This window comes from Neoarius graeffei, chromosome 14 (genome assembly GCF_027579695.1).
Source record: "Neoarius graeffei isolate fNeoGra1 chromosome 14, fNeoGra1.pri, whole genome shotgun sequence".
Taxonomy (NCBI): Eukaryota; Metazoa; Chordata; class Actinopteri; order Siluriformes; family Ariidae; genus Neoarius; species Neoarius graeffei.
The window spans coordinates 22,339,075-22,365,059 of NC_083582.1; the positions used below are offsets into that span (position 1 = coordinate 22,339,075).

Consider the following 25,985-nt stretch of genomic DNA (forward strand, 5'->3'; position numbering starts at 1 on the left):
TTCCTCATTGCCTCCCCCCGCCTTTCCATTTGCAGTTTTCTGTGAGAAGCTTATTTTCCCCCCAAAAGCTGGCTCGGATAAAGGACACAAACATTATATATATCGAGCCTATTACTTCCCGTATACATGAATTATTTAACAGAAGTGATTACATATTGGGGCGGCACGGTGGTGTAGTGGTTAGCGCTGTCGCCTCACAGCAAGAAGGTCCTGGGTTCGAGCCCCGGGGCCGGCGAGGGCCTTTCTGTTTGCATGTTTGCAAACAGAAAGGCCTGCATGTTCTCCCCGTGTCCCTGCATGTTCTCCCCGTGTCCGCGTGGGTTTCCTCCGGGTGCTCCGGTTTCCCCCACAGTCCAAAGACATGCAGGTTAGGTTAACTGGTGACTCTAAATTGACCGTAGGTGTGAATGTGAGTGTGAATGGTTGTCTGTGTCTATGTGTCAGCCCTGTGATGACCTGGCGACTTGTCCAGGGTGTACCCCGCCTTTCGCCCGTAGTCAGCTGGGATAGGCTCCAGCTTGCCTGCGACTCTGTAGAACAGGATAAAGCGGCTAGAGATAATGAGATGAGATTACATATTGGCGCTCAGCAACTTTGCTTGTGTTTAAAGAGACGTATAAATGTAGCGGCTAACAAAAGCACCTCAACACTCAGTTCACTCGAAATGTATGCTCAGGGTATTCATATTTCTGACGCATAGATATGTCGGCTGATGCTCTGTTGTGTTACCGTACATCACACCTCTGGTTGCGGAAAACTGACTTGTAATGTGAAAACATACACTGAAGCAGCTTCTTGCCAGCTTTATTTAGTTCAGTGTAAATCACTAAAGCTGGAATATTGAAGTGCCTTCTTTACGTCAATACTATGGAATATTTGTGTAAAAAGGGCTTGTTATTTAACAGGGGAGAGGGAGTACACCATCCCTACCATATGGCCAGTTTTACCCTTTTGAACTTCCAGCCACAGAAGGCTCTAGCATAATCAGGATTTGAACTTGCAATCACCAGACAATAGGGTGAACACTTTTTGCACTTCCGAAGAGCCTCTACTTATCCATTATTTTAAAAATAACATTTTCTCCATGTGAAAATTGTCCGTTGCCTATTATTGTTAATATTATTAACAATAACATTAACTAGGGCGGCACGGTGGTGTAGTGCTTAGCGCTGTTGCCTCACAGCAAGAAGGTCCGGGTTCAAGCCCCGTGGCTGGCGAGGGCCTTTCTGTGCAGAGTTTGCATGTTCTCCCCGTGTCCGCGTGGGTTTCCTCCGGGTGCTCCGGTTTCCCCCACAGTCCAAAGACATGCAGATTAGGTTAACTGGTGACTCTAAATTGACCGTAGGTGTGAATGTGAGTGTGAATGGTTGTCTGTGTCTATGTGTCAGCCCTGTGATGACCTGGCAACTTGTCCAGGGTGTACCCTCGCCTTTCACCCCTGGGGTAGGCTCCTGCGACCCTGTAGAACAGGATAAAGCAGCTAGAGATAATGAGATGAGATTAAATAATATTAACTATTATTGTTAATAGGCAACAGACAATTTTCACATGGAGAAAATGTTATTTCAGCTCATTAACTTACTCCATGCTTGCCTCACCAAGAAACAATTTTCATCTCTAGTCAAATTGTAGGCCAATTACTTACCGTTAATCAGTGTTGAGTCCATCTGCTTGTTTTAACTTGATTTCAATGGGGCTTTTGATCCCATAGGTCACAGTATTCTTTTAGACAGATTATTGTGTATTGGTGTGTGGCAGCGGGGGCATGGCCAAGCGTCGGTCTGACGCTTGGCTACGCCCCCGCTGCCACATGGTGTTAATGGAATAAAAGGAGTAAAATTATGTTGGAGATAAAGGAAATGGACCTTTCCTGGCTCAGGTCATATAGTATCTAACTGACCACTAGCAATTATCCTTTACATCTCTATTCCACAAAGCTCTGTTCTGAGGCCATTGGCCCCCCCATACACATTTGTTACCTCTGGGAATAATTTTTTTGTAACAGTGACATTAGCTTCCACTGCTATGCTGATGACACACAGCTGAATGTTTCAGTCAAAGCATATGACTGGAAGCAGCTTTAAAAAAAAAGAATTCATAAAATATATCTGACACTGGATGCTGAGTCACTTGTTGAATCTTACTTAATTCTGAAACAAATGAAGTTTTACCTGGGCCACCACCTGCAAAAACTAAGCTTTCTAATGCTTCACTACACTCTTCTGTTCTGAGTTTGTGTCATGTGCTTGTGTTTGGCCATGTGTATTTCTTTTTCCCCATTATCTGGGAATTAAGCATGATAAAGCCTATATAAAATTATTTTAAACAATATTCTTTCTCCATCTAGCTGACAGCAATAAATTTGTCTGAACAGATGTTTTATGCATTATGTAGGGTAATATAGAGGTGCCCAAGATTGGCAGTATTTTATTAACTGTAAAAAAGAAGCAATGAAATTATAAACAACCAATGCTGGCTAAAAAAATTAAAGGCTTAACCTACATTTGAAACAAAGTCTACACTGAAGCCATCCTGCGCAAATTCCATCCTTGTAGATTCTCCTGAAGTCTGGATTCCTAATAATGTAATAATATGAAGATTGACAGTTATTGCAAGTACCAAAGGAAAAAAAATCTTTTTTTTTTTCTTTTTCAGTTGACACAATGAATTCTGAGCCCTCACATTATGTATTACAAGGCAACAGTGATAGGGAAAATGTATCCAAGATAAATATTCTTGTATACCCTCAATTGCAATGATATTCTCTTCCAGTGTGCTTTGAATGGTCTTCAATAGTGAAAAGTCATTCACTGTAAATACATATTTTTCATCGGGATCCGATGCAATTGTTTTCAACTCCTTCTCTGCTTCCTTGTTTTTAAAGGCATCACCAACCTAATGAAGTAAAAATCAGAACATTAAATAGAGACATTTTTCCAGTTCACCAGTGTGACATGCATTTTTTGTCTATTGAAATCTATACCAAAACTTTGTATTTCTACTTTTAAATCTCTCACTTAAACTAATACTAGTATCATATGTTAATAAAGATATGTACTGTAATATGGTTGTCATCAATAACAATGATTGACCATCATTTATTAATCTGGATACAAGCAAATGTGTTTGGAAAATGTTGTATTTGGAGCATTTACACAATGTGGTATTCATGAAAACCCAATTAGTTCATCATGCAAATTTTATGAAATTGTTTTGTTTTATATTAATGAATTGAAAGAAAGCAATAGAGTAGAAATGCATAAATTAAGAAATATAAGAGAAGCCATTCAATTAGGACAAAGGTTTGTGTTCTATTGTGTTACTGCATAAAAGGGGAAATAATTATTGTGTCTGGGTTAGCTGATGAGCTTCAGTGGTTCAGCTGCATCATTAGCACACACTGTTTATGAGGTGCTCTTTCACATTTTAGTCATAATTTGCATTTAATAGCATTTTGCTGGTATCACTAAGTGAAACTGAGTTATGCCATGAACTCACTTTGCACTCTGTAATTGGCATTTATCAATATATGCAAGCAAGTATTAAAGCACTATTATATAAGAATTGGTATTTTTCACTCCTGGGGTCCCCCTACAGTTGCAGGGTGTAATTCACTTTTACACCACTGATGTAAATACAAATCACGCTTTGAGCTCCACTCATGGCATACTTGCCAACTTTTCAAAATTCTCATGGGGGAGAAAAGTGCGTGAACGACATTTTCAATTGGACGAGGGTATGATGCGTGGTTGAAACGATAAAAACAGTGGATCCCAATTAATTGCAAACCATTTGAAATTTATACAATTAAAGAGTTTTTGAATTGTTGATATTGTTCTATCAATTACTCTAGGTTATGGGATTCATGTATCAGGCATGAGAGAGCTCAGAGTGAAAAATCTGAAATAATACTCATCTTGAATTTTAATATAACAACAATGAAAGGGAAGTCTTAAATCAGATTTTTAGCTGAAAAATCTCATGCCTGAATATTGTACACATACAGAGACCCACAGAAAATAACACAAGTGATGCTTTAGAAGAATGTTTATCTCATCTCATCTCATTATCTCTAGCCGCTTCATCCTGTTCTACAGGGTCGCAGGCAAGCTGGAGCCTTATACCGGTAATTTCTTAAAATAGTCACAGTGAATGAAAGTATTATTGGATTGCATCAAATGTGTTTTCCTTCTGTAAGCTCATGTAAAAATACAGAGAACTATAATATCATATATAAATTAAATTTTACTAAGATTTAACCAAAATAGTAACAACTCAATGAAATAAATACTGCACTGTCTTAGTACTACTAAAATGCATCTCTCTCACTAAACACTTTCCAACAGAATTTTTAAAAAGCACTAGAAATACTATCAAAATCCTATCGGAATGTATCAAAGGAATTTGCTCATTTGCAAACTTTGAAAGTTTTCAAACAAAATTTAAAAATAGCACTATAAATACTACCATACTATCAAAATATACTCCACAAAGAAATTCACTCGAATGCAAAATTTTAGTACTACCAAAATACACTCACTAGTAATCTTTCACTTAAAACCTCAAAACTCTATCAAAATCAATCACTTTCCAGATAATTCACTTGTAAACTTTCACTTAAAACTTTCAAACAGAAATTCAAAATAGCACTAAGACACTACCACACTATTCAGATACACTCATCAAACAAATTCTCTGTCATGCAAAATTTCACTAAACACTTTAGAAGTTGTACAGTTTGTTTCTGAAATGGTATGGAAGACTAGTTTAATTTCACAGTCAAATGTCCATTATATTCTGATTTAAGGTATCTTTACCTTAAAATGTGTAACTGGCTGGTCGAACATTTGCTTATCCATGGAAATTCATTCTCCCATGCAACCTGGTATTTGCATTCATATTTTTGCTGTTTGGTATTGGGTTTAGTGGCCATGATGAATGACTGCTTGTAAAAAATGTCAGACAGCCTGGGTGAATCCTATATTACGGAAGTGACTGTCGTTCTCTTCGTTGATTGGTTAAAAATCAGTTGACGTCAGCAGTGTTTCTCATACAATTCTGATTGGACATAATTGGGAGTATTTTTAACTTGGCGGTAGGGATTTCCCAAACCGGGAGATTATCCAGTTTTAAACAAATACGATCGGGAGGCGGGAGATGGAGGCTAAAATCGGGAGCCTCCCGCCGAAATCGGGAGGGTTGGCAAGTATGTCATGGACAACTGTGCTCCTGCATTTGTTTACAAGCTGAAAAATACAGAAGAACAGAAGCCAAAGAACCATGTCGACTGACAAGGCAGAGTAATATTACAGGATTTTACACAAATGTGAATGCTTAGCTTTATTTAGTGACATATTAGAGATGAACATTAACATAAAAAGAATAATAGAAAGTTTTAATTTTGCTTAAATACTGTGTTTGCATTTTCAGGACATATACATGGTTTGCTAAGCATTTGAATGTGGAGTATGGGTGTAACTGACATGTGTTTTTCCAGATTTACATGTGAAAATAAATGTGGTATTAGAAAATTGTATATTAATTTGTTGATAAATGGGCACAGAACAGAAACTACATTGTCACAGAATAAAAACTTTATAATGTGAATGATTGCAATTCTATTTATTACTGCAATTAAAGATACTAACAGAACATGTAACAGGTATATTAATACTTAACAATTTTTACAGTTACGGTATTTTAATGGCTGTACATGACTTAAATGTGTGTGTTAAGGTATACAGTTGATTATTTCATGTTACATTAAGTATTAGATCATGTATTAATTCATCAACATGAAAGCATTAGTTCCCTCATTAATATATGCTTATTTGTGTACCCTTATTGTAAAATGTTACCTTTATTACAAGCTAGCTTGTAGGTTTGCAAACTTGCTGGCTTTCAAGGCTTATCTGGCATTAGATTGACAAAGACTGACCAAATGTTTTTGCATGATATGAATTAATTTATTTGCATGGTGGCCTGAGATGAGACTGAGGTTAGATTACTTTTGTTATCTAGAAAAACTACAAATCTCCATGAGACATGGATAACATCATAAGGATACAGCCTACATCACACTCTTTCATGAATACCATTGGCAGGGATGTAAACTCTGCTGTTTGATTGTCATTGTTTTCATGTTAGCCATGCAACAGATCACTACTTATGTTTTGAACTAAAGATGCATGCTCAGACTTTTTTTTTTTTTGCCATTCTGCAGTCAAAATTTGCACAAGTATTGCACACAACTCACTATAGTAGCATGCTAACACAACCAGAACTAATGCTGGGGGATGCTAACAGACAAAGAACAGCCAGTCAACTAAATTAAATCTTAAAAAACGTGGATGTTCCTGACACAAAGTGGTGCAAAACTTGGGTGGCATGCTAGACAACAAAGCTAGACAGCAACTGACACAAGAGCACATGTTATCAGTACCGATGTCCAAGTGTTTTCCAGCAAGTTTACTAACATCATCTCGACATGTAGCTAGCGGTTAATCCTCTATCAAAATGGGCCAACTTGGCTTATGATCAAGAGAGTCGACAACTTTGTAAACATAGCCAAACATCAAACAAGTGAAACACCACCAGATAAAGCAAGGTAGCTAAAGTAATATTCCTCGTTTGTTCAACAGAAAGGAGGACAGCTTGGCATCTGTCCTGCAACCTTTTTTCTCTCTTAGCTCTCCCCAATGAGTAAAATCCAGTCCAAGAGTTACTTTTGTCTGGTCTTTGCTTGGTCACTGTCCCTTTTTTCTCTTCTTGGCTTCCTCTGACAGTGACGTCTTTGGTCTCTTCACCTCGACTACAATGATGCCCATACTAAGAATACTGATTAAGCTTCTTTTTATAGGCAGTGTTTCTACCTACATGGAAGCTACCCGTGGTGCCGTAAAGCATTACGCGGTTCTTGCGAGAAGTCTCAGGGACACAACACCAAAGTTACATAGTGCTTTAACTGAACCGGGCATGGACTCTGAATGGAAGACAAGCCATTCTCCCCATTACAAGTCAATGTACCATCAAAATTATTTTCAAGCTGAAATTTTAAGGTAAAAATCCTACCTAATATTGCTTTAAGGAAATCAGTGTTACCAAAAATTTTCTGAATCTGATGGAAATGTTTAGCTTTATTTGGCTGACAAAAACATTTGCACACATCTTTACTAAACAATCAATAAATAGGGCCCAAGGCTGCCTTTCAGATTTTTCAAGCATAGGTCATAAAAATAATTTTTCCTGACACCCAATTATTTTTGTTTCGTGGACCAAAAGCTACTGAATTCGAATCACAGACTTCCAATTTTATTAGTTTTTTTTTAAATAAAACAATTAATTAATTTAGGGCTACATGGCCCTAAATTCTCCGCTATTTTTTTCCTGCTTCACCATGACCCAATTCGTCATGCATCACGTGGTGGGCTTTCCCCGTTTGCGCAAGGCACTGTGGGATACAAATTTGAAACAGGAGAGAAAAATGGAGGACACGAGTATGCGAATGAAACATGGAAGACTGATTACAGTAACGGAAAGCGAGAAGAAAAGACATTATGTTGCGAAAGAAAGGAAATGCAGCACCAAACTAATAAATATTGGTGGTCAGCGAGCACCTCAGTGTAATCAGCTGTTCATTTAGCGACAGAATGATGTAACTGTCAGTGCACAGTCAAGGTAAACCTGTAGATGGCAGTAATGCAACACTGTGGATGCCAGCTGCTATAAAACCCAAAAGAAGAAGAAAGTGGTAAACCTGTGCATGCGCACATGGACTTCCTCTGTCTGCTTGACTGCACTAAGTGAACGATTTCATGCACATTATTTGCTAGGGAATCCCTCAGATTAAATAAGTCCCCAGCCACAGAATGGCCTAATATATTTGAGATATTACAGAAATAAACATATATCACAACAACCACATTTCAGAGGGAACTACAGTAAATTCCACCAATTTTTAGCCACTCTATATAAACACACCAAGGAGAATTACACAATGCGGATAAATACTCGCTGCCAAGTTTTGTCAAATTCACATTCGGTTTCCTGACATGGATTTACGTTTTTGGATTAAGATTTTGCCTGCCGATTTTTGACTGGGACTTTAACTCAGGACTCTTTTTTTTTTTTCTGGCTCTGTTTTCTCCTGGGAATATTGTGACCTGTTACTCTGTCTACACTCTGTCCTCCTTGGATTTCACTAAGATATTTCGGACTGTGCTGCTGCGCCTGCCTCCTGCCTTTCTCCTCACAAGCACGCCTCAGTTTGTTTCTGGTAGTTGCTCAATGGATCCAGTCTGCACCCGTGGTCTCCGGGCCATGACATTCAGGTGTTACTTTGTCTCCTTCTTCCTGCAAAAAGGTGTGCAACAGTACGGGGTCAGATATTGTCATTTTTTGTTTCAGTATTCACCACACATTCTCTACTGGGGACAGAGACCCTCTTCTTCCACAGCCATGGTTTTGTAATGTGTACAGAATGTGGTTTGACATTGTTGAAAAATCCCTGGAAAAGCTGTCGTCTGGAAAGCAGCATATATTGTTCCAAAATCTGTGTAATTTTCTACATAAAATGCTGCCATCACAAGTGTAAGATACTGTGGCAGCAGGGGTGTGAGCTAGTGTCAATTTGTGAATGGAGGGCGGGGCTGGGGAAGGTAAGTGGCAAAGTCAATGCACCTGTGCTTAATTAACGTTGTGTGTCTGTGTTGCAGTGACAGAGGATAGAAAAGGACACACACAGAGCAGAAAGAGGGAGCTCTCCCGACCACAACACGTGTATGTTGCATGCGTGACTGTGTGAGTGAGTAAAGCTGAAAACCTAAACATAAGTAAAATAAAAAGTGTGTGAACATCAATTCCCTCCTGCCATGCTTCTGTACTCCACTCACATCAGGGACTTGTTACAGGGGTGCTGAAACCCAGGATGTACAGAAGGGAACCACCACATAGAGTCCTCCCCATTCAAAGAGCTCATCCATGCCCTCGCTGCCGCCCAACAGAACCAGCATCAAGCACTGACCGCCCTCTGGAAAGAGCAGGAGCAATGCTTTGAAGCCTTGATACTGGCCCAGCAGGAAGATCGCCAGGCGTTCCAGCATCTGCTTGTGTCGGCAGGGGCTTCGACCATCACCATGGCGGACCCTCCACACATCACCCTCTCGAAGATGGGCCCGCAGCATGATCTGGAAGCTTTCCTTGCTCTCTTCGAGCAAGCGGCTGAAATGTGGGGGTGGCCACTCGAGCAGCGCGTGGCGCGCCCCCTCCCGCTTCTGACTGGTGAGGCACAGCTTGCAGCACTGCAGCTCCCTGCGGACAGCCGGCTCAGGTATGCCAACCTGAAGAAAGCCATCCTGCAGCGTGTCGGCCGCTCCCTGGAACAACATCGCCAGTGCTTCCGGACGCTGACATTGGAGGAGGTCGGCCAGCCATTCACATTCGGCCAGCAACTCCGGGACGCTTGCCAGTGGTGGCTAAGGGTGGAAGACCAAGACGCTGATGGGATCATTGATCTGGTGGCACTGGAACAGTTCATCTTTCGAATTCCGGAAGGAACGGCGGAGTGGGTCTAGTGTCATCGCCCAGCCTTGCTAGAACGAGCCATCGAGTGTTGGCGGAAGACCATCTGGAGGCGGTTCCAATGGCAGGTGAACAAGACACCTCTCCTCATTCTCTTTCTCCCCCCCGTTCCCCCACCACGGAGGTGGCGGCCAGCTCCTCCCCAGTTGGCCCGTTGCACCCGCGGTGTCCTCCCCTCTCCCTCTTCTGTGTCTACGTCTTCTACCCCTCAGGTGAGTGATGCCCATAACACTGGTGCAGAGGGAAAGCCTGGGCCGTTGTGCTGGCATGGAGGGGAGCCGGAGCATCTCCTGCGTCAGGGCTCAGCAGCGGAGGTGGGAGCTGTGATCCGCATCCCTGACACACCAGAGACCACTCCCACTCAGGCCGGAATGTATCGCATACCAGTAAGCATTCAAGGGGATACATATCACACATTGGTGGATTCCAATTGTAATCAAACCTCAATTCACCAAGCCTGGTGCAAGGTGAGGCATTGGGGAGAGCACAAGCGGTGAAGGTGTTGTGTGTGCACGGGGATGTTCACAATTCTCCTCTAGTGTCTGTCTATATTCTATTCCAGGGCCAAAAGCACAGAATTACAGCAGCGGTTTATCCTCGTCTCACCCACCCATTGATTTTGGGGACTGATTGGCCAGGGTTTTGAACCTTGATGGAATACGTAGTAGGGAATGGGTCCTGCCGTAAAATGTCACAGGGGGGATCCCGGTGTGGTATTGACTGGAGAAGCTATCACAGAGCCGTCCACATCACCACAACAGAACGATACGAGGAGTGAGGAGCAGCCGTCCCCTCCTCCCACTCTCAGGGATTCCTTTGAGGATTTCCCTTTAGAGCAGTTATGAGACGAGACTCTGTGGCATGCGTTTGACCAAGTGAGAGTAATCGATGGTCAAACTCTCCAGCCAAATGCGGCACCCGTCTTCCCATATTTCACTATTATTAATGAGAGACTGCATCGAATGACACAGGACACTCAAACCGGGGAACAAATAACCCAGTTGTTAATTCCCAAGAGCCATAGGGAACTCGTGTTCCATGCGGCTCACTCTAATCCCATGGCCAGACACTTCAGGCAGGATAAAACACTAACCCGAATAACGGCCCGGTTCTATTGGCCAGGGATTCACAGGGACATTTGTCGGTGGTGTGTGGCGTGCCGCAAATGCCAATTAGTATATCCTGCAGCCACTCCAAAAGCACCTTTGCGCCATCTCCCTCTAATCGAGATCCCTTTCGAAAGAGTTGGTATGGATCTCGTCGGGCCATTAGATCGGTCAGCACGAGGATATGATTTTAGTTCTGGTGAACAATACAACGTGATATCCGGAAGCGGTGCCTCTCCGCAATCTCTCAGCACGCAGTATTGCAGAAGCGCTCTTCCGTATTATCTCCAGGGTCGGGATTCCAAAAGAAATCCTGACAGACCAAGGCACTTTGTTTATGTCACGCACACTGCGCGAAGTATATGGGTTGTTGGGAATTAAATCCATCTGCACCAGTGTTTATCACCCACAAACGGATGGTTTGGTCAAGAGGTTTAATCAAACACTTAATCTAATTCGGAAATTTGTAAGTGAAGATGCACGTAATTGGGACAGATGGCTCTTGAGCCCTTGTTATTTGCAGTATGAGAAGTTCTACAAGCCTCCACAGGATTTTCCCTGTTTGAATTATCATATGGGCGAAAGCCGCGTGGCATCTTGGATGTGCTGCAGGAAAAATTAGGAGGAGGGACCATCACCTAGCAAGAACAAAATTCAATATGTTCTCAATCTGCGTGCAAAGCTCCACACTCTTGTCTCGTCTTCATCCGCTTTATCCGGGGCCAAGTCACAGAGGCAGCAGTCTGAGCATGGAAGCCCAAACTTCCCTTCCTCCCCCCGACACCTCGGCCAGCTCCTCGGGAAGAACACCGAGGCATTCCCAGGCCAGCCGAGAGACAGTCCCTCCAGCATGTCCTGGGTCTTCCCCGGGGCCTCCTCCCGGGGGGACATGCCTGGAACACCTCCCCAGGGAGGCGTCCAGGAGGCATCCGAAAAAGATGCCCGAGCCACCTCAGCTGATTCCTCTCGATGTGGAGGAGCAGCGGCTCTACTCCAAGCTCCTCCCGAGTGACTGTGCTTCTCAACCTATCTCTAAGGGAGCGCCCAGCCACCCTGCGAAGGAAACTCATTTTGGCCGCTTGTATCCGCGATCTTGTTCTTTCGGTCATTACCCAAAGCTCACGACCGGTCGATCTACATTCCGACTCTCACCTATGGTCATGAGCTTTGGGTAATGACTGAAAGCTTCACCATTTGGCTCAGCTCTTTCACCACGACGGACCGGTAAAGCGACCGCATCACTGCGGAGGCTGCACCGATCCGCCTGTCAATCTCACGATCTATCTTTCCCTCACTCATGAACAAGATCCCGAGATACTTAAACTCCTCCACTTGAGGCAGAACTTCTCCACCAACCTGGAGAGGGCAAGCCACCCTTTTCCGGTCGAGAATCATGGCCTCGGACTTGGAGGTACTGATCCTCATCCCAGCCGCTTCACACTCAACTGCAAACCGCCCCAGTACATGCTGAAGGTCCTGGTTTGAAGAAGCCAACAGGACAACATCATCCGCAAAAAGCAGAGATGATATCCTGTGGTTCCCAAACAGGATTCCTTCTGGCCCCTGGCTGCACCTAGAAATTCTGTCCATAATAATTATGAACAGAACCGGTGACAAAGGGCAGCCCTGCCTGAGTCCAACATACACTGAGAACAGGTCTGACTTACTGCCGGCAATGCGAACCAGACTCCTGCTCCGTTCATACAGGGACCGGACAGCCCTTAGCAAAGAGCCCCGAACCCCATACTCCCGAAGCACCCCCCACAGAATACCATGAGGGACACGGTTGAATGCCTTCTCCAGATCCACAAAGCACATGTGGACTGGTTGGGCAAACTCCCATGAACCCTCAAGCACCCTCAAGCTGGTCCAGTGTTCCACGACCAGGATGAAAACCGCATTGTTCCTCCTGGATCTGAGGTTCGACTATTGGCCGAATTCTCCTCTCCAGTACCCTGGAGTAAACCTTCCCGGGGAGGCTGAGAAGTGTGATTCCACTATAATTGGAGCACACTCTCTGGTCCCCTTTCTTAAAAAGAGGGACCACCACCCCAGTCTGCCACTCCAAAGGCACTGTCCCCAACCGCCACGCGATGCTGCAGAGGCGTGTCAGCCAAGACAGCCCCACAACATCCAGAGACTTGAGATACTGAGGGCGGATCTCATCCACCCCTGGTGCCCTGCCACCGAGGAGCTTGAAAACCACCTCAGTGGCTTCGGCTTGGTTAATGGATGAGTCCACCTCTGAGTCATCAGCCTCCGCTTCCTCAATGGAAGAAGTGATGATGGGATTGAGGAGATCCTCCAAGTATTCCTTTCACCACCCGACAATGTCCCCCTTTGAGGTCAACAGCTCCCCACCCGCACTGTAAACAGTGTTGGCAGAGTACTGTTTCCCCCTCCTGAGGTACCGGACGGTTTGCCAGAATTTCTTCGAGGCCAACTGATAGTCCTCCTCCATGGCCTCACCGAACTCCTCCCAGTTCCGAGTTTTTGCCTCCGCAACTGCCCGAGCTGCGGCATGCCTGGCCTGCCAATACCCGTTAGCTGCCTCTGGAGTCCCGGAGGCCAACATGGCCCGATAGGACTCCTTCTTCAGCTTGATGGCGTCCCTTACTTCCGGTGTCCACCACCGGCTTCGGGGATTGGCGCCACGACAGGCACTGGAGACCTTGCGGCCACAGCTCCAAACAGCTGCATCTGCAATGGAGGTAGAGAACATGGTCCACTCAGACTCAATGTCCCCCACCTCCCTCGGAAGCTGGGAGAAGCTCTCCCAGAGGTGGGAGTTAAAGACCTCCCCAACAGAGTGCTCGGCCAGACGTTCCCAGCAGACCCTCACCATACGTTTGGGCCTGCCAGGTCTTTCCAGCTTCCTCCTCCGCCAGCGGATCCAACTCACCACCAGGTGGTGATTAGTTGACAGCTCAGCCCCTCTATTCACCCGAGTGTCCAAGACATAGGGCCGGAGATCCGATGAAATGACAACAAAGTCGATCATCGACCTCCGACCTAAGGTGTCCTGGTGCCACGTGCACTTATGGACACCCCTCTGCTCGAACATGGTGTTTGTTATGGACAAACCGTGACTAGCACAGAAGTCCAATAACAAAACACCACTCGGGTTCAGATTGGGGAGGCCGTTCCTCCCAATCACGCCCCTCCAGGTGTCACTGTCATCACCCACGTGAGCATTGAAGTCCCCCAGTAGAACAATGGAGTCCCCAATCTGAGCACCTCTCAGTACCTCTCCCAGGGACTCCAAGAAGGCCGGATACTCTATACTGCTATTCGGCCCGTAGGCACAAACAACAGCAAGAGCCCTCTCCCTGACCCGAAGGCGCAGAGAGGTGACCCTCTCGTTCACTGGGGTAAACTCCAACACATGGCGGCTGAGCTGGGGAGCTATAAGCAAGCCCACACCAGCCCACTGCCGCTCACCATGGGCGACTCCAGAGAAGTGAAGAGTCCAGCCCCTCTCGAGGAGCTGGGTTCCGGAGCCCAAGCTGTGCATGGAGGCGAGCCCGACTATCTCTAGCCGGTACCTCTCAACCTCCCGCACAAGCTCAGGCTCTTTCCCCCCCAGCGAAGTGACATTCCATGTCCCAACAGCTAGCCGCTGTGTTCGGGGGTCAGGTCGTCGAGGCCCCTGCCTTCGACTGCCGCCTAATCCACACTGCACCAGTCCCCTATGGCTACCTCTGTGGGTGGTGAACTCCACACTCTTACACACTTAACCCAGGAGAATTTGTGGCAGGCACAAGAATATCAAGCCCGGCTGTACGACAGGGCCATGCGCCTTAGAGAGTTCACTCTGGAAGACAAAGTACTCATATTATTGCCCACATCAAGTTCCAAATTAGTCGCCAAGTGGCAAGGGCCCTTCAAGGTCACACAGCGAGTCGGGGACGTTGACTATGAGGTGAGGTGAACGGATAGGGGTGAGGCTCTACAAATATACTACCTCAACCTATTAAAGCGTTGGAATGAGGGGATCCCTGTGGCGTTGGCATCGGTAGTTCCGGAGAAGGCGGAGCTGGGGCCAGAGGTAAAAATGACCAAAACCACAACCTGAACCGCTCCGGTCCCTTGTGGAGACCACCTCTCACTAGCCCAACTCACAGAGGTAGCCAAGTTGCAGGAGGAATTTTCTGACTTGTTCTTGCCCCTTCCCGGCCACACCCACCTCACCCACACACACACACACACACACACACACACACACACACAAAAAAAAGGTGGTTCAGGACGAACGAACTCAAGGTCATGCTTGGCATGGGCATAATCGAGGAGTCACACAGTGACTGGAGCAGCCCGCTGGTCCTGGTACCCAAGGCCGAGGGGTCTGTCCAGTTGTGTGTGGACTATAGAAAAGTCAACGCAGTGTAAATTCGATGCATACCCAATGCCTCGCTCGATTGGTTAGGTGCTACTCGCTTTTATTCAACGCTGGATTTGAAGAAAGGATATTGGCAGATCCCCTTGACTCCTCTATCCAGAGAGAAAATGGCTTTTTACACACCATTTGGATTACACCAGTTTGTCACGCTTCCTTTTGGGTTTTTTGGGGCTCCCGCTACATTCCAGTGGCTCATGGACAAGATCCTCCACCCCCATGCCGCCTATACGGCAGCCTACTTAGACGATATAATTATATTCAGCAGTGACTGGCCGCAGCACAAAGAACACCTTCAGGCCGTCCTAGAGTTGCTGAGGCGGGCGGGTCTCACAGCCAACCCAAAAAAGTGTATAATTGGGCAGGTGGAAGTATGGTATCTGGGTTTCCACTTGGGTCATAGGTAGGTGCGTTCCCAAATTGATATCAGCGATTGCGGCCTGCCCGAGGCCTAAGACCAAAAAGGGGGTGAGACCATTCCTGGGGTTGGCTGGCTACTATTGTAGGTTCATACCTAATTATTTGGACGTCAATCAGCCCGCTGACTGATCTCATTTACTCCACCTTAGGCGGCACGGTAGTGTAAGTGGTTAGCACGGTCGCCTCACAGCAAGAAGTTTCTGGGTTCGAGCCCAGCAGCTGGCAGGGGCCTTTCTGTGTGGAGTTTGCATGTTCTCCCTGTGTCTGCGTGGGTTTCCTCCAGGTGCCCCGGTTTCCCCCACAGTTCAAAGACATGCGGTTAGGTTAATATGGGATGGCCTTGGGCTGAGGTGCCCTTGAGCGAGCCACTTAACTCACATGGCTGCCCACTGCTCTGGGTGTGTGTGCTCATTGCTCATGTGTGTGCATGTGTGTTCACTGCTTCAGATGGGTTAAATGCAGAAAGGAATTTCACAAGTGTGTGATAAATAAAGTTGTTGTTCTTCTTCTAAAAAGGGAGCACCAGATCCAATCCAGTGGATGGAGCAGTGCCAACAGGCTTTCACCAGGGTAAAGGCTGCACTGTGTGTGTATGGGGGGGCACTCTTACACTCCCCTGACTTCTCTCTCCCCCCTTTCTTTTGCAGACGGACGCATCAGACAGAGGGCTGGGGGCCATTTTGTTCCAGAAGGTGGAGGGCAAGGAAGGCCCCGTGCTGTACATCAGCCGCAAGCTCTCAATGCATGAGTACAGCACCATCAAGAAAGAGTGCTTGGCCATCAAGTGGGTGGTCCTCACCCTCCCGTACTAGCTGCTGGGGTGCCCCTTTCACCCTCTGTTCAGGCCACACACCCCTCCAGTGGCTCCACCGCATGAAAGATGCCAATGCGCGGATCACCCGTTGGTATCTAGCCCTCCAGCCTTTTAAATTCAAGGTGGTCCACAGGCCAGGAGTGCAGATGGTAGTGGCTGACTTCCTGTCCCGTCCGGGGGGGGTGGGGGGGTTAGTCTGCTGCAAGCTGGACGGCTCCCTGGCCTGAGTCGGGCGGCAGGGGTATGTGGCAGCGGGGGCATGGCCTAGTGTCAGTTTGTGAATGGAGGGCGGGGCCAGGGAAGGTGAGTGGCAAAGTCAATGCAGCTGTGCTTAATTAACATTGTGTATCTGTGTTGCAGTTACAAAGGATAGAAAAGGAGGGAGAGAGCAGAAAGAACGAGCTCTCCTGACCACAACACGTGTGACTATGTGAGTGAGTGAGGCTGAAAAGCTAAAAATAAGTAAAAAAAAAAAAAAGTGTGTGCACGCGAGAGAACATCAACTCCTGCCTACTGTGCTTCTGTACTCCACCCACATCAAGGACTTGTTACAGTTACCTTTGCCAAGGGCACTGACACAACCCCATACCATGACAGACCCTGGCTTTTGGACTTGTTGCTGCTAATAGTCTGGATGGTCCTTTTAGTCTTTGGTTCAGAGCACACGTCATCCATTTCTCCCAAAAAAGAGCTGGAATGCTGATTCATCTGACAACAATACACATTTCCACTGTGTGCTGGTTCATCCCAGATGCCTCTGAGTCCAGAAAGTTGATGGTGCTTCTTGGCAAAGGCTTCCTTTTTGCACAGTAAAGTTTTAACTGGCATTTGTGGATGTAACTATATACTGTAGTGCTTCAGAAAGGTTTGCTGACATAATCCCAAGCCCATGTGGTTATATCAGCTATAGATGAATGATGGTTCTAGATGCAGTGCCACTCGAGGGATCCGAGATCATGGGTGTTCAGCTTACGCTTGCACCCTTGCCCTTTATGCACTGAAATTCCTCCAGATTCCTTGACTCGTTTAAAGATATTATGTACTGTAGAGGGTCAAATATCCAAATCCTATCATATTGCTCTTTGAAGAACATTGTTTTTAAACATTTCAATAACTTTCTCAAACATTTGTTAGGTTAACATGGGGTGGCCTTAGGCTGAGGTGCCCTTGAGCGTGGCACCTAACCCCCAACTCGGTGTATGTGTGTTCACTGCTTCAGATGGTTTAAATGCAGCGAGGAATTTCACAAGCGTAATCATGGACCATCTTTGCTCCTCAAAGACTCGACTTTTCTGTGGATACTGATTTTGTACCAAATCATGACAATCACTTGTTGACATCGCCTGATTCAAATCACATCATTAACTAACTTGCCTCATTACTAGCTCTAAATTTCCCCCGTCCCAGCTTTTTTTTGTAATGTGTTGCAAGCCTGAAATGCAGGAACAGATGCATACTAGCAAAGAAAAAATAAAAACTATTTCTTAAATACCAATGAAAAATCCTAAAATACAGATCAATGTAAATTTAGAAATCACTGCTTTCTTTTATTTACATTTCCCATACCATCCCAACATTCTATGATTTGGGGTTTTAGATTACTATGTGTCTGGTTGGACATTATTTAAGAAAAAATATATAATACACTAAATAAAACATTCATAATAGTCCTATGAATGGGTACTGTAGGGGAAATCTTACCCCGATAGCGTAACGAATAATTTTCTTCTGCTCTGCATTCAAAGCAGCAGTTTCCAGTTGAGACTTGTCATGTGATTGACCATCAGTGATGACCACCAACACTCTGTTTGCATTTTCTCTGGCCCCTGCCGTATTGGAAAATACCTCATTCCTGTGCAAAACAAATGAATTGATCATGATCAAGCCATTCACTTTTCTGTAATATGAAAATGCAGTATGGAACATTTTTACTTTTAGGTGCATTTCTTGTACTCACACAACAATTTTGATTGCTTTGGCAGTGTAGGTGGTCCCTTGAAGTTGACGGATATCATTTATTTGAGTAGTGCTTGAAAAGGTGTTGAATTTTATGTGTATTTCGCAATTCGAAGAATACTGTGCAACTGCAAACTGAAAAAGAAATAACATTCACAATTACTTTTATTTTTACAGCAGATTTCTAGGAGCTTGTTTGGCAAAACCAGCTGCAATATCTTTGACTGTAGTGGACGGCTGTTGTTAAAAATTAAAAGTTCATATTTAAAAGTAAAAATTCAAGAGTCACACAAGTCAAGTCTATTTGTATAGCGCTTTGAAAAATAAACATTGTCGCAAAGCAGCTTCATAGAATTTGAACGACTTAAAACATGAGCTGCCTTTGTGATCACACAAAAAAAAAAGGGGAGACCCTTTTACCTCCATACGATCCTAATCCATCAGAGGTGCTTGAACGAACTGTCTGTGCATTTGGCGAGTTCAATTTCCATAGTCCTATGTATTCAATTATTTATTTGGCATGTGGTGCTTTTTGTATTGTCTAGAACGTACATAAGATGAGCATATTATAGCAGCAAAATAGAAGCACAATCATTTGAATGCAGCAAAAGTTTTGCTGCATTCAAATGATTGTGCTTCTATTTTGCTGCTATAATATGCTCATCTTATGTATGTTCTAGACAATACAAAAAGCACCACATGCCAAATAAATAATTGAATACATAATAATAACAATAATAATAAATGCTTCCAATGTTATAGTGTTGTTTGTATTTGGTTGCATTCACTGCATGAATATATTTGATTGACAATTTGACTGACAGTGTTTTGGCATATTTAACATTTATCCTCCAAAATAAATCAACTGTTTTGGTTTAAGATTGTGCAAGCCTTCAAATTTTCTCACTGAACATTTCTCCTTCACATTTTTCACCTGTAGGCATGTGACAAGATTTAACATGATATTGCTCAACCTACCTCTGTAAAGTCAGCTAACAACTTATTAAAATGCACCAGAATTCAGCAAATAACATGTATGATAATAAAAAACTTCTGGGGGAGGACCCCCAGACCCCCCACTAATCATTTCCTTCAAACCAATGTACAACAACCTGTACAATCTGTTACATTGGCCAACCAATCTACATTCAAACTGCCATAATGTGTAGGGGGGCACTACAAGACACACATAGGCCTACAACACACAGATAAGGTGTATATCTCTGTGCAATATGATATGGTTATCAAATTAGAGGGTTATTTTCCAAAAAGTATATTGGGGCAGGGCGGCAGGGGCAGGGGCGGGTACGAGGCAGAGCCCCCCCACATAACCAATCCCAATTTAACCCCTGGAGAGAGTGTAGCTTAATTTGTAATACTTATACCACTACTACCTTTATTTTTACATGAATTACAGCAAGAAAGTGTCAGACACTCAATGCGTGGTCAAAAAAACTGTTTTTAACTGATGGTTTAAAAAAGAAAAAAAATCTCCGACAGGCAGAGACACAACGCGAGTCGCTTTCTACCAAGCACCATGTTTGAACGAACCCACGTTTACCAGAACTCTACTGGTTATAAGTAAGTACAAACTGAAATAAAAACAAACTTGAAGCTGAAGGAACCCGAAACGTTAACAGAAAAGAGCCATGAACCAGAGAGACAGAGCGCTGTTCTCTGTGTGAGTGAGCAGAGCAGTGTGTGTAGGGGAGGGGCACTGTGACACTGTGTGAGGATTTTCATTCAGTCCAAGCACAGATATTGACTCGTATAATACTCGTACTCGGCAAAAGTGCTTTATCCGTACCGGATACTCGTTTCAGTCGAGTATCCGGCTCAACTCTATTCAGAGGTGTTTCTATGGATGTAGAAGTGATCTGGACAGCATTGTTCATTATTGTGAGGAGTGACTGGTGCTGTGCTTGGTGAGGTGCTGGTTGTACAATCTCTCAGCAGTAGGGAGGAAATTGCTGCTGTATCTCTCCTTAACACACTGCAGATGGAGGAGCCGGTCACTGAAGGAGCTGCCCAGTGCTGCTACTGTCTCCTGCAGTGGATGGGAGGTGTTTGCCATTAAGGATGACAACTTGGCCAACATCCTCCTCTCTCCCACTACATCCACTGAGTCCAGTGCACAGCCCAGGACAGATCTTGCCTTCCAAATCAGTTTGTTCAGTTTTTTCCTCTCTGCTGTTGTGATACTGCTTCCCCAACAGACAACTCCATAGAATATGGCTGATGCCACTACAGAGTCATAAAAAGAGTCCAGAAGTGGACCCTATACTCCAAAGGCCCTGAGCCTCCTCAGCAGGTGGTCTATGCTCTGGGCTTTCTTGTACAGGGCATGTGTGTGATCAGTCCAGTCCAGTCCAGTTTATTGTTCAGATGAACACCCAGGTATTTGTAGCTCCTAACGATCTCAATGTCCTTTCCCTGAATGTTCAACGGGGTAGGTGAAGAGAACCTCATCCTGCAGAAATCCACCACCAGTTCCTTGGTTTTACTTGTATTGATCTGGAGGGAGTTCCATTGGCACCAGTCCACAAGTTCCTTGTCAGTTCTCTGCACTTGCCATCATCGCCATCTAGGATATAGCCCACAATAGCAGAGTCATCAGAGAACTTCTGTAGATGACAGGTAGTTGTATTGTATCTAAAGTCCGCAGTGAAAAGTGTGAACAGAAATGGGGCCAGGACTGTCCCCTGTGGAGCCCCTGTGCTGCAAAGAATGGTGTCTAACACACAGTCCTTTAGTCTCACATGCTGTGGTCAGTTTGTGAGATAGTCCATAGTCCACAAGGTAAGATGATGGTCCACCCCTGTGTTCTCCATCTTACTCCTCAGAAGAGTTGGCTGGATAGTGTTGAAGGCACTGGATAGATCAAAGAACATGATTCTAACAGTGCTTCCTGCCTTTTCAAGATGAGCGAGAGCTCTATGAAGCAGGTAGATGACTGCATCTTTCACCCTGATGCCTGGCTGGTAGGCAAACTGCAGGGGATCCATAGCTGGTCCCAGCAGTGTGTGGAGATGTGCCAGAACAAGTCTTTCCAGTGCCTTCATCAGGTGAGAGGTCAGCGCCACTGGTCTATATCTGTTTAACTCAGTGGGGTGTGCAGTTTTTGGTATCAGTATAAGAGTCTTTTCTAAGCAGGCCATTACCAAAGTTCTCTTGGAGCAGTATTTTTGCTTCCAGGTAGCCTCTTTTAGGATCCATATACTGACAACTTAGAACAAGCCCTCTGGGATGTCCTTCAGTAAACTGCTTCAGAAAAAACAAGCAGTCATGAAAATTATCAGTTTTGCCTTCGATAACATGTTCAAACGCACATATGAAAGTGAAGTACTGCAGTGGCCCTCCTTTGAACACTGGTATTTCTTTTCTTGGAAGCAGAGCATGTCATTGTTCCTTAATCATGTTGATTAAGTGATCAACACAAAATGAGATTCAGTGATCTCATTTTGTCTTTTCAGAATTTGGAACAGCTCACCTCCTTTCACATCATCCTTTTGTGTTGTATTTGAGTGGTCAGCATGTCTCACATTGAGTCCATCTGAATTGAGTGAGTGATGAGATTTGTGTTTGTGGCTTGAAGGCTTCCTCGAAGGCTCCATGTGTGAGGATTTTCTTTGCATTTCCAGTCCATCACCACTAGGGGCATCCTGATCCAAATTCCTCAATGAACGTTGAGATTGGTACAGTCCTTTGGAAGATGTTGCTCCATAATTAGCATCCTCACCACAGCCACCATCATTTTCCACTTCTTTCTTGGGGTTGAACCCTTCTTTCATTACCCTTTGTTTCCAGCAAAGTCTCTTTCTTCCAATTTTTCCAATGTCTGTATTTTTGCAGTAGTTGCAGCAATATCAATTTCAAGGGTTAATTTTTCCTTTTCAACTTGTAGCTTTGCCTCTTCTCTTTCCAAAGCATGTTTCTTCTCTAAAGCAGCAGCTCGTGCAAGAAGCGCTGCCTTCTCAGCCTCAGACTTTCTGCGGGCAGAGGAAGCTGTTGAGGACTTGCTGCTTGATGAGTAGTGACTACTTTTCCTGGATCTACTAATCATTCCAACAGAAACTGCAGAAATATCCTCCTTTTGAGTTTCAGTGGAAGGCTCAGGCATGTCTTGAATGCAAGCTTTAGCTTTAATAAGCCATTTCTTTACTGCATCTTGAAAGTGCTAGGGTGGTCATTGGGAAGGAGGAAGGAAGACAAGGAGACATGGTGGTGGAACAAAGAAGTGCAGGAAATTATAAAAGAGAAGAGACTAGCAAAGAAGAATTGGGACGATCAGAGAGACGAGGAAAGCAGGCGGTTATACAGAGAAATGAGACAGAAGGCAAAAAGAGCAGTAGCGAAGGCGAAAGCAGATGCATACCAGGAGTTGTACGAAAGACTGGAGACCAAAGAAGGAGAGAAAGACCTGTACAGACTAGATAGGCAGAGAAACAGGGAAGTGAGGGATGTACAGCAGGTAAGAGTGATGAAAGATGTAAATGGAAATGTGCTGACAAAGAAAGAGAGTGTATTAAGAAGGTGGAAAGAGTACTTTGAGGATTTATTAAATGAGGAGAATCCAAAAGAGAAATGGTCAGATTCATTGGAGACAGCAAATCAGGAAGCAGAGTTGGTTAGTAAGGATGAAGTGAGGGCACCCATGAAAAGAATGAAGACTGGGAAAGCAGTCGGACCAGATGGTATCCCGATTGAGGCTTGGAGATGTTTGGGTGAGACGGCTGTGGAGTTCCTAATGAGATTGTTCAATAAGATCCTAGAGAATGAGAAAATGCCAAATGAATGGAGAAAGAGTGTGCTAGTCCCAATATACAAGAATAAGGGAGATGTACAGAGCTGCAGTAATTACAGAGGAATAAAATTGATGAACCACACCATGAAGCTATGGGAAAGGGTATTGGAGGCGAGATTGAGAAGAGAGGTAGCAATCTGTGAACAGCAGTACGGGTTTATGCCAAGGAAGAGTACATCGGATGCAATTTTTGCTCTAAGAATGTTAATGGAGAAGTACAGAGAAAGCTACATTGTGTGTTTGTAGACCTGGAGAAGGCATACCATAGAGTGCCGAGAGATGAGTTATGGTATTGTATGAGAAAGAATGGAGTGAATAAGTATATTAGAGTGGTGCAAGACATGGATGAGAACAGTGAAACAGCAGTGAGGTGTGCAGGTGGAACGACTGAATGGTTCAAGGTGAAGGTGGGACTTCATCAAAGATCTGCTTTGAGTCCTTTTTTGTTCGCCATAGTGATGGATAGCTTGACAGACGAAGTGAGGCAAGAGTCACCATGGAACATGATGTTTGCAGATGATATTGTGATATGTGGTGAAAGTAGAAAGGAGGTTGAGTTGGGTTTGGAGAGATGGAGGTATGCATTGGAATGAAGAGGAATGAAGGTGAGCAGTAGCAAAACAGAATACATATGCATCAATGAGAATGGGGATGAGAGTGTAGTAAAGATGCAAGGAGTAGACGTAAAGAAAGTTGGTGAATTCAAGTACCTGGGGTCAACTGTGCAGGAAAATGGGGGCTGCAATAGTGAGGTGAGAAAGAGAGTGCAGGCAGGGTGGAGCAGTTGGAGAAGGATATCAGGAGTCATTTGTGATAGGAAAGTCCCAGCAAAAGTGAAAGGTAAGATGTATAAGGGAGTAGTGAGACCAGCTGTGATGTATGGATTGGAGACTGTACCCTTAACAAAGAGACAGGAGGCAAAGTTGGAGGTGGCGGAGTTGAGGATGTTAAGGTTTGCGATGGGAGTGACAAGGTTGGACAGGATAAGGAACGAGCACATCAGAGGGACAGCACATGTGGAGAGCTTGGGAATTAAGCTAAGAGAGATGAGACTGAGATGGTATGGGCACATCCTGAGAAGAGATGCAGAGCATGTGGGAAGGAGAATGTTGAGGATGGAGCTGCCAGGCAAACGAAAACGAGGAAGGCCAAAGAGGAGATACATGGATGTGGTGAGAGAGGACATGAAAGTGGCAGGTGTGGTAGAGAAGGATGTGGAAGACATGGAGCAATGGAGACGAAAGATCCACTGTGGCGACCCCTAATCAGGAGCAGCCAGAAGAAGAAGATTAGGTCAAATAGCCTTGGAAATTTTGAATAAACACGTAATAATACCTAAAAAACGATCACATCTCTCAGCAATCCTGTTTTGACCAATGAATAAGCTCATGAAAGTAATATTCCCAATCCTTCAAGGACCGTTGTCAGCTCCTGGGAAATCCAACTGACTAGTAACGACCAGTCGTGACCCCAGATTGGGTGCAAATGATTTTTTTTTTCTGTTTGCATATTTTTCAGATCAAAACTGTGATATATTGGTGTATTGAAGCATGTATGAATGACATATGGGGCTGTATCGGTAAACTGGAAAAACTACATTCCATTAGTTTTCTCATGGATCCGCTCCACCCCTCCACACATACACGCACAAAACGTGAGAAAATTTGTCCTCAATGTCCTTGTTGAATTAAAGAGCTAAAAGATTTACAGTGGGGCAAAAAAGTATTTAGTCAGTCACCAATTGTGCAAGTTCTCCCACTTAAAAAGATGAGAGAGGCCTGTAATTTTCATCATAGGTATACCTCAACTATGAGAGACAAAATGAGAAAAAAAAATCCAGAAAATCACATTGTCTGATTTTTAAAGAATTTATTTGCAAATTATGGTGGAAAATAAGTATTTGGTCAAGAACAAAAGTTCATCTCAATACTTTGTTATATACCCTTTGTTGGCAATGACAGAGGTCAAACGTTTTCTGTAAGTCTTCACAAGGTTTTCACACACCGTTGCTGGTATTTTGGCCCATTCCTCCATGCAGATCTCCTCTAGAGCAGTGATGTTTTGGGGCTGTCGCTGGGCAACATGGACTTTCAACTCCCTCCAAAGATTTTCTATGGGGTTGAGATCTGGAGACTGGCTAGGCCACTCCAGGACCTTGAAATGCTTCTTACGAAGCCACTCCTTCGTTGCCCGGGCGGTGTGTTTGGGATCACTGTCATGCTGAAAGACCCAGCCACGTTTCGTCTTCAATGCTCTTGCTGATGGAAGGTTTTCACTCAAAATCTCACGATACATGGCCCCATTCATTCCTTCCTTTACACGGATCAATCGTCCTGGTCCCTTTGCAGAAAAACAGCCCCAAAGCATGATGTTTCCACCCCCATGCTTCACAGTAGGTATGGTGTTCTTTGGATGCAACTCAGCATTCTTTCTCCTCCAAACACGACAAGTTGAGTTTTTACCAAAAAGTTCTATTGTGGTTTCATCTGACCATATAACATTCTCCCAATCCTCTTCTGGATCATCCAAATGCTCTGTAGCAAACTTCAGATGGGTCTGGACATGTACTGGCTTAAGCAGGGGGACACGTCTGGCACTGCAGGATTTGAGTCCCTGGCGGCGTATTGTGTTACTGATGGTAGCCTTTGTTACTTTGGTCCCAGCTCTCTGCAGGTCATTCACTAGGTCCCCCCATGTGGTTCTAGGATTTTTGCTCACCGTTCTTGTGATCATTTTGACCCCACGGGGTGAGATCTTGCGTGGAGCCCCAGATCGAGGGAGATTATCAGTGGTCTTGTATGTCTTCCATTTTCTAATAATTGCTTCCACAGCTGATTTCTTCACACCAAGCTGCTTACCTATTGCAGATTCAGTCTTCCCAGCCTGGTGCAGGTCTACAATTTTGTTTCT

The 25,985-nt window shown here is 44.6% G+C and overlaps 1 protein-coding gene across 1 annotated transcript in view; it reads right to left on the reverse strand.

Annotated features, from left to right (window-relative positions):
* Positions 1-25,985, reverse strand: part of LOC132898050 (integrin alpha-X-like) — a 267,909-nt gene that overhangs the window by 165,238 nt on the left and 76,686 nt on the right. Inside the window, exons 7-10 of the mRNA XM_060939420.1 lie at positions 18,273-18,406; positions 18,017-18,167; positions 2,745-2,895; positions 2,503-2,576 (exon numbers count right to left, since the gene is read on the reverse strand). Coding sequence (XP_060795403.1) covers positions 2,503-2,576; positions 2,745-2,895; positions 18,017-18,167; positions 18,273-18,406 — 510 coding nt within the window. The remainder of the gene's footprint in view (positions 1-2,502; positions 2,577-2,744; positions 2,896-18,016; positions 18,168-18,272; positions 18,407-25,985) is intronic.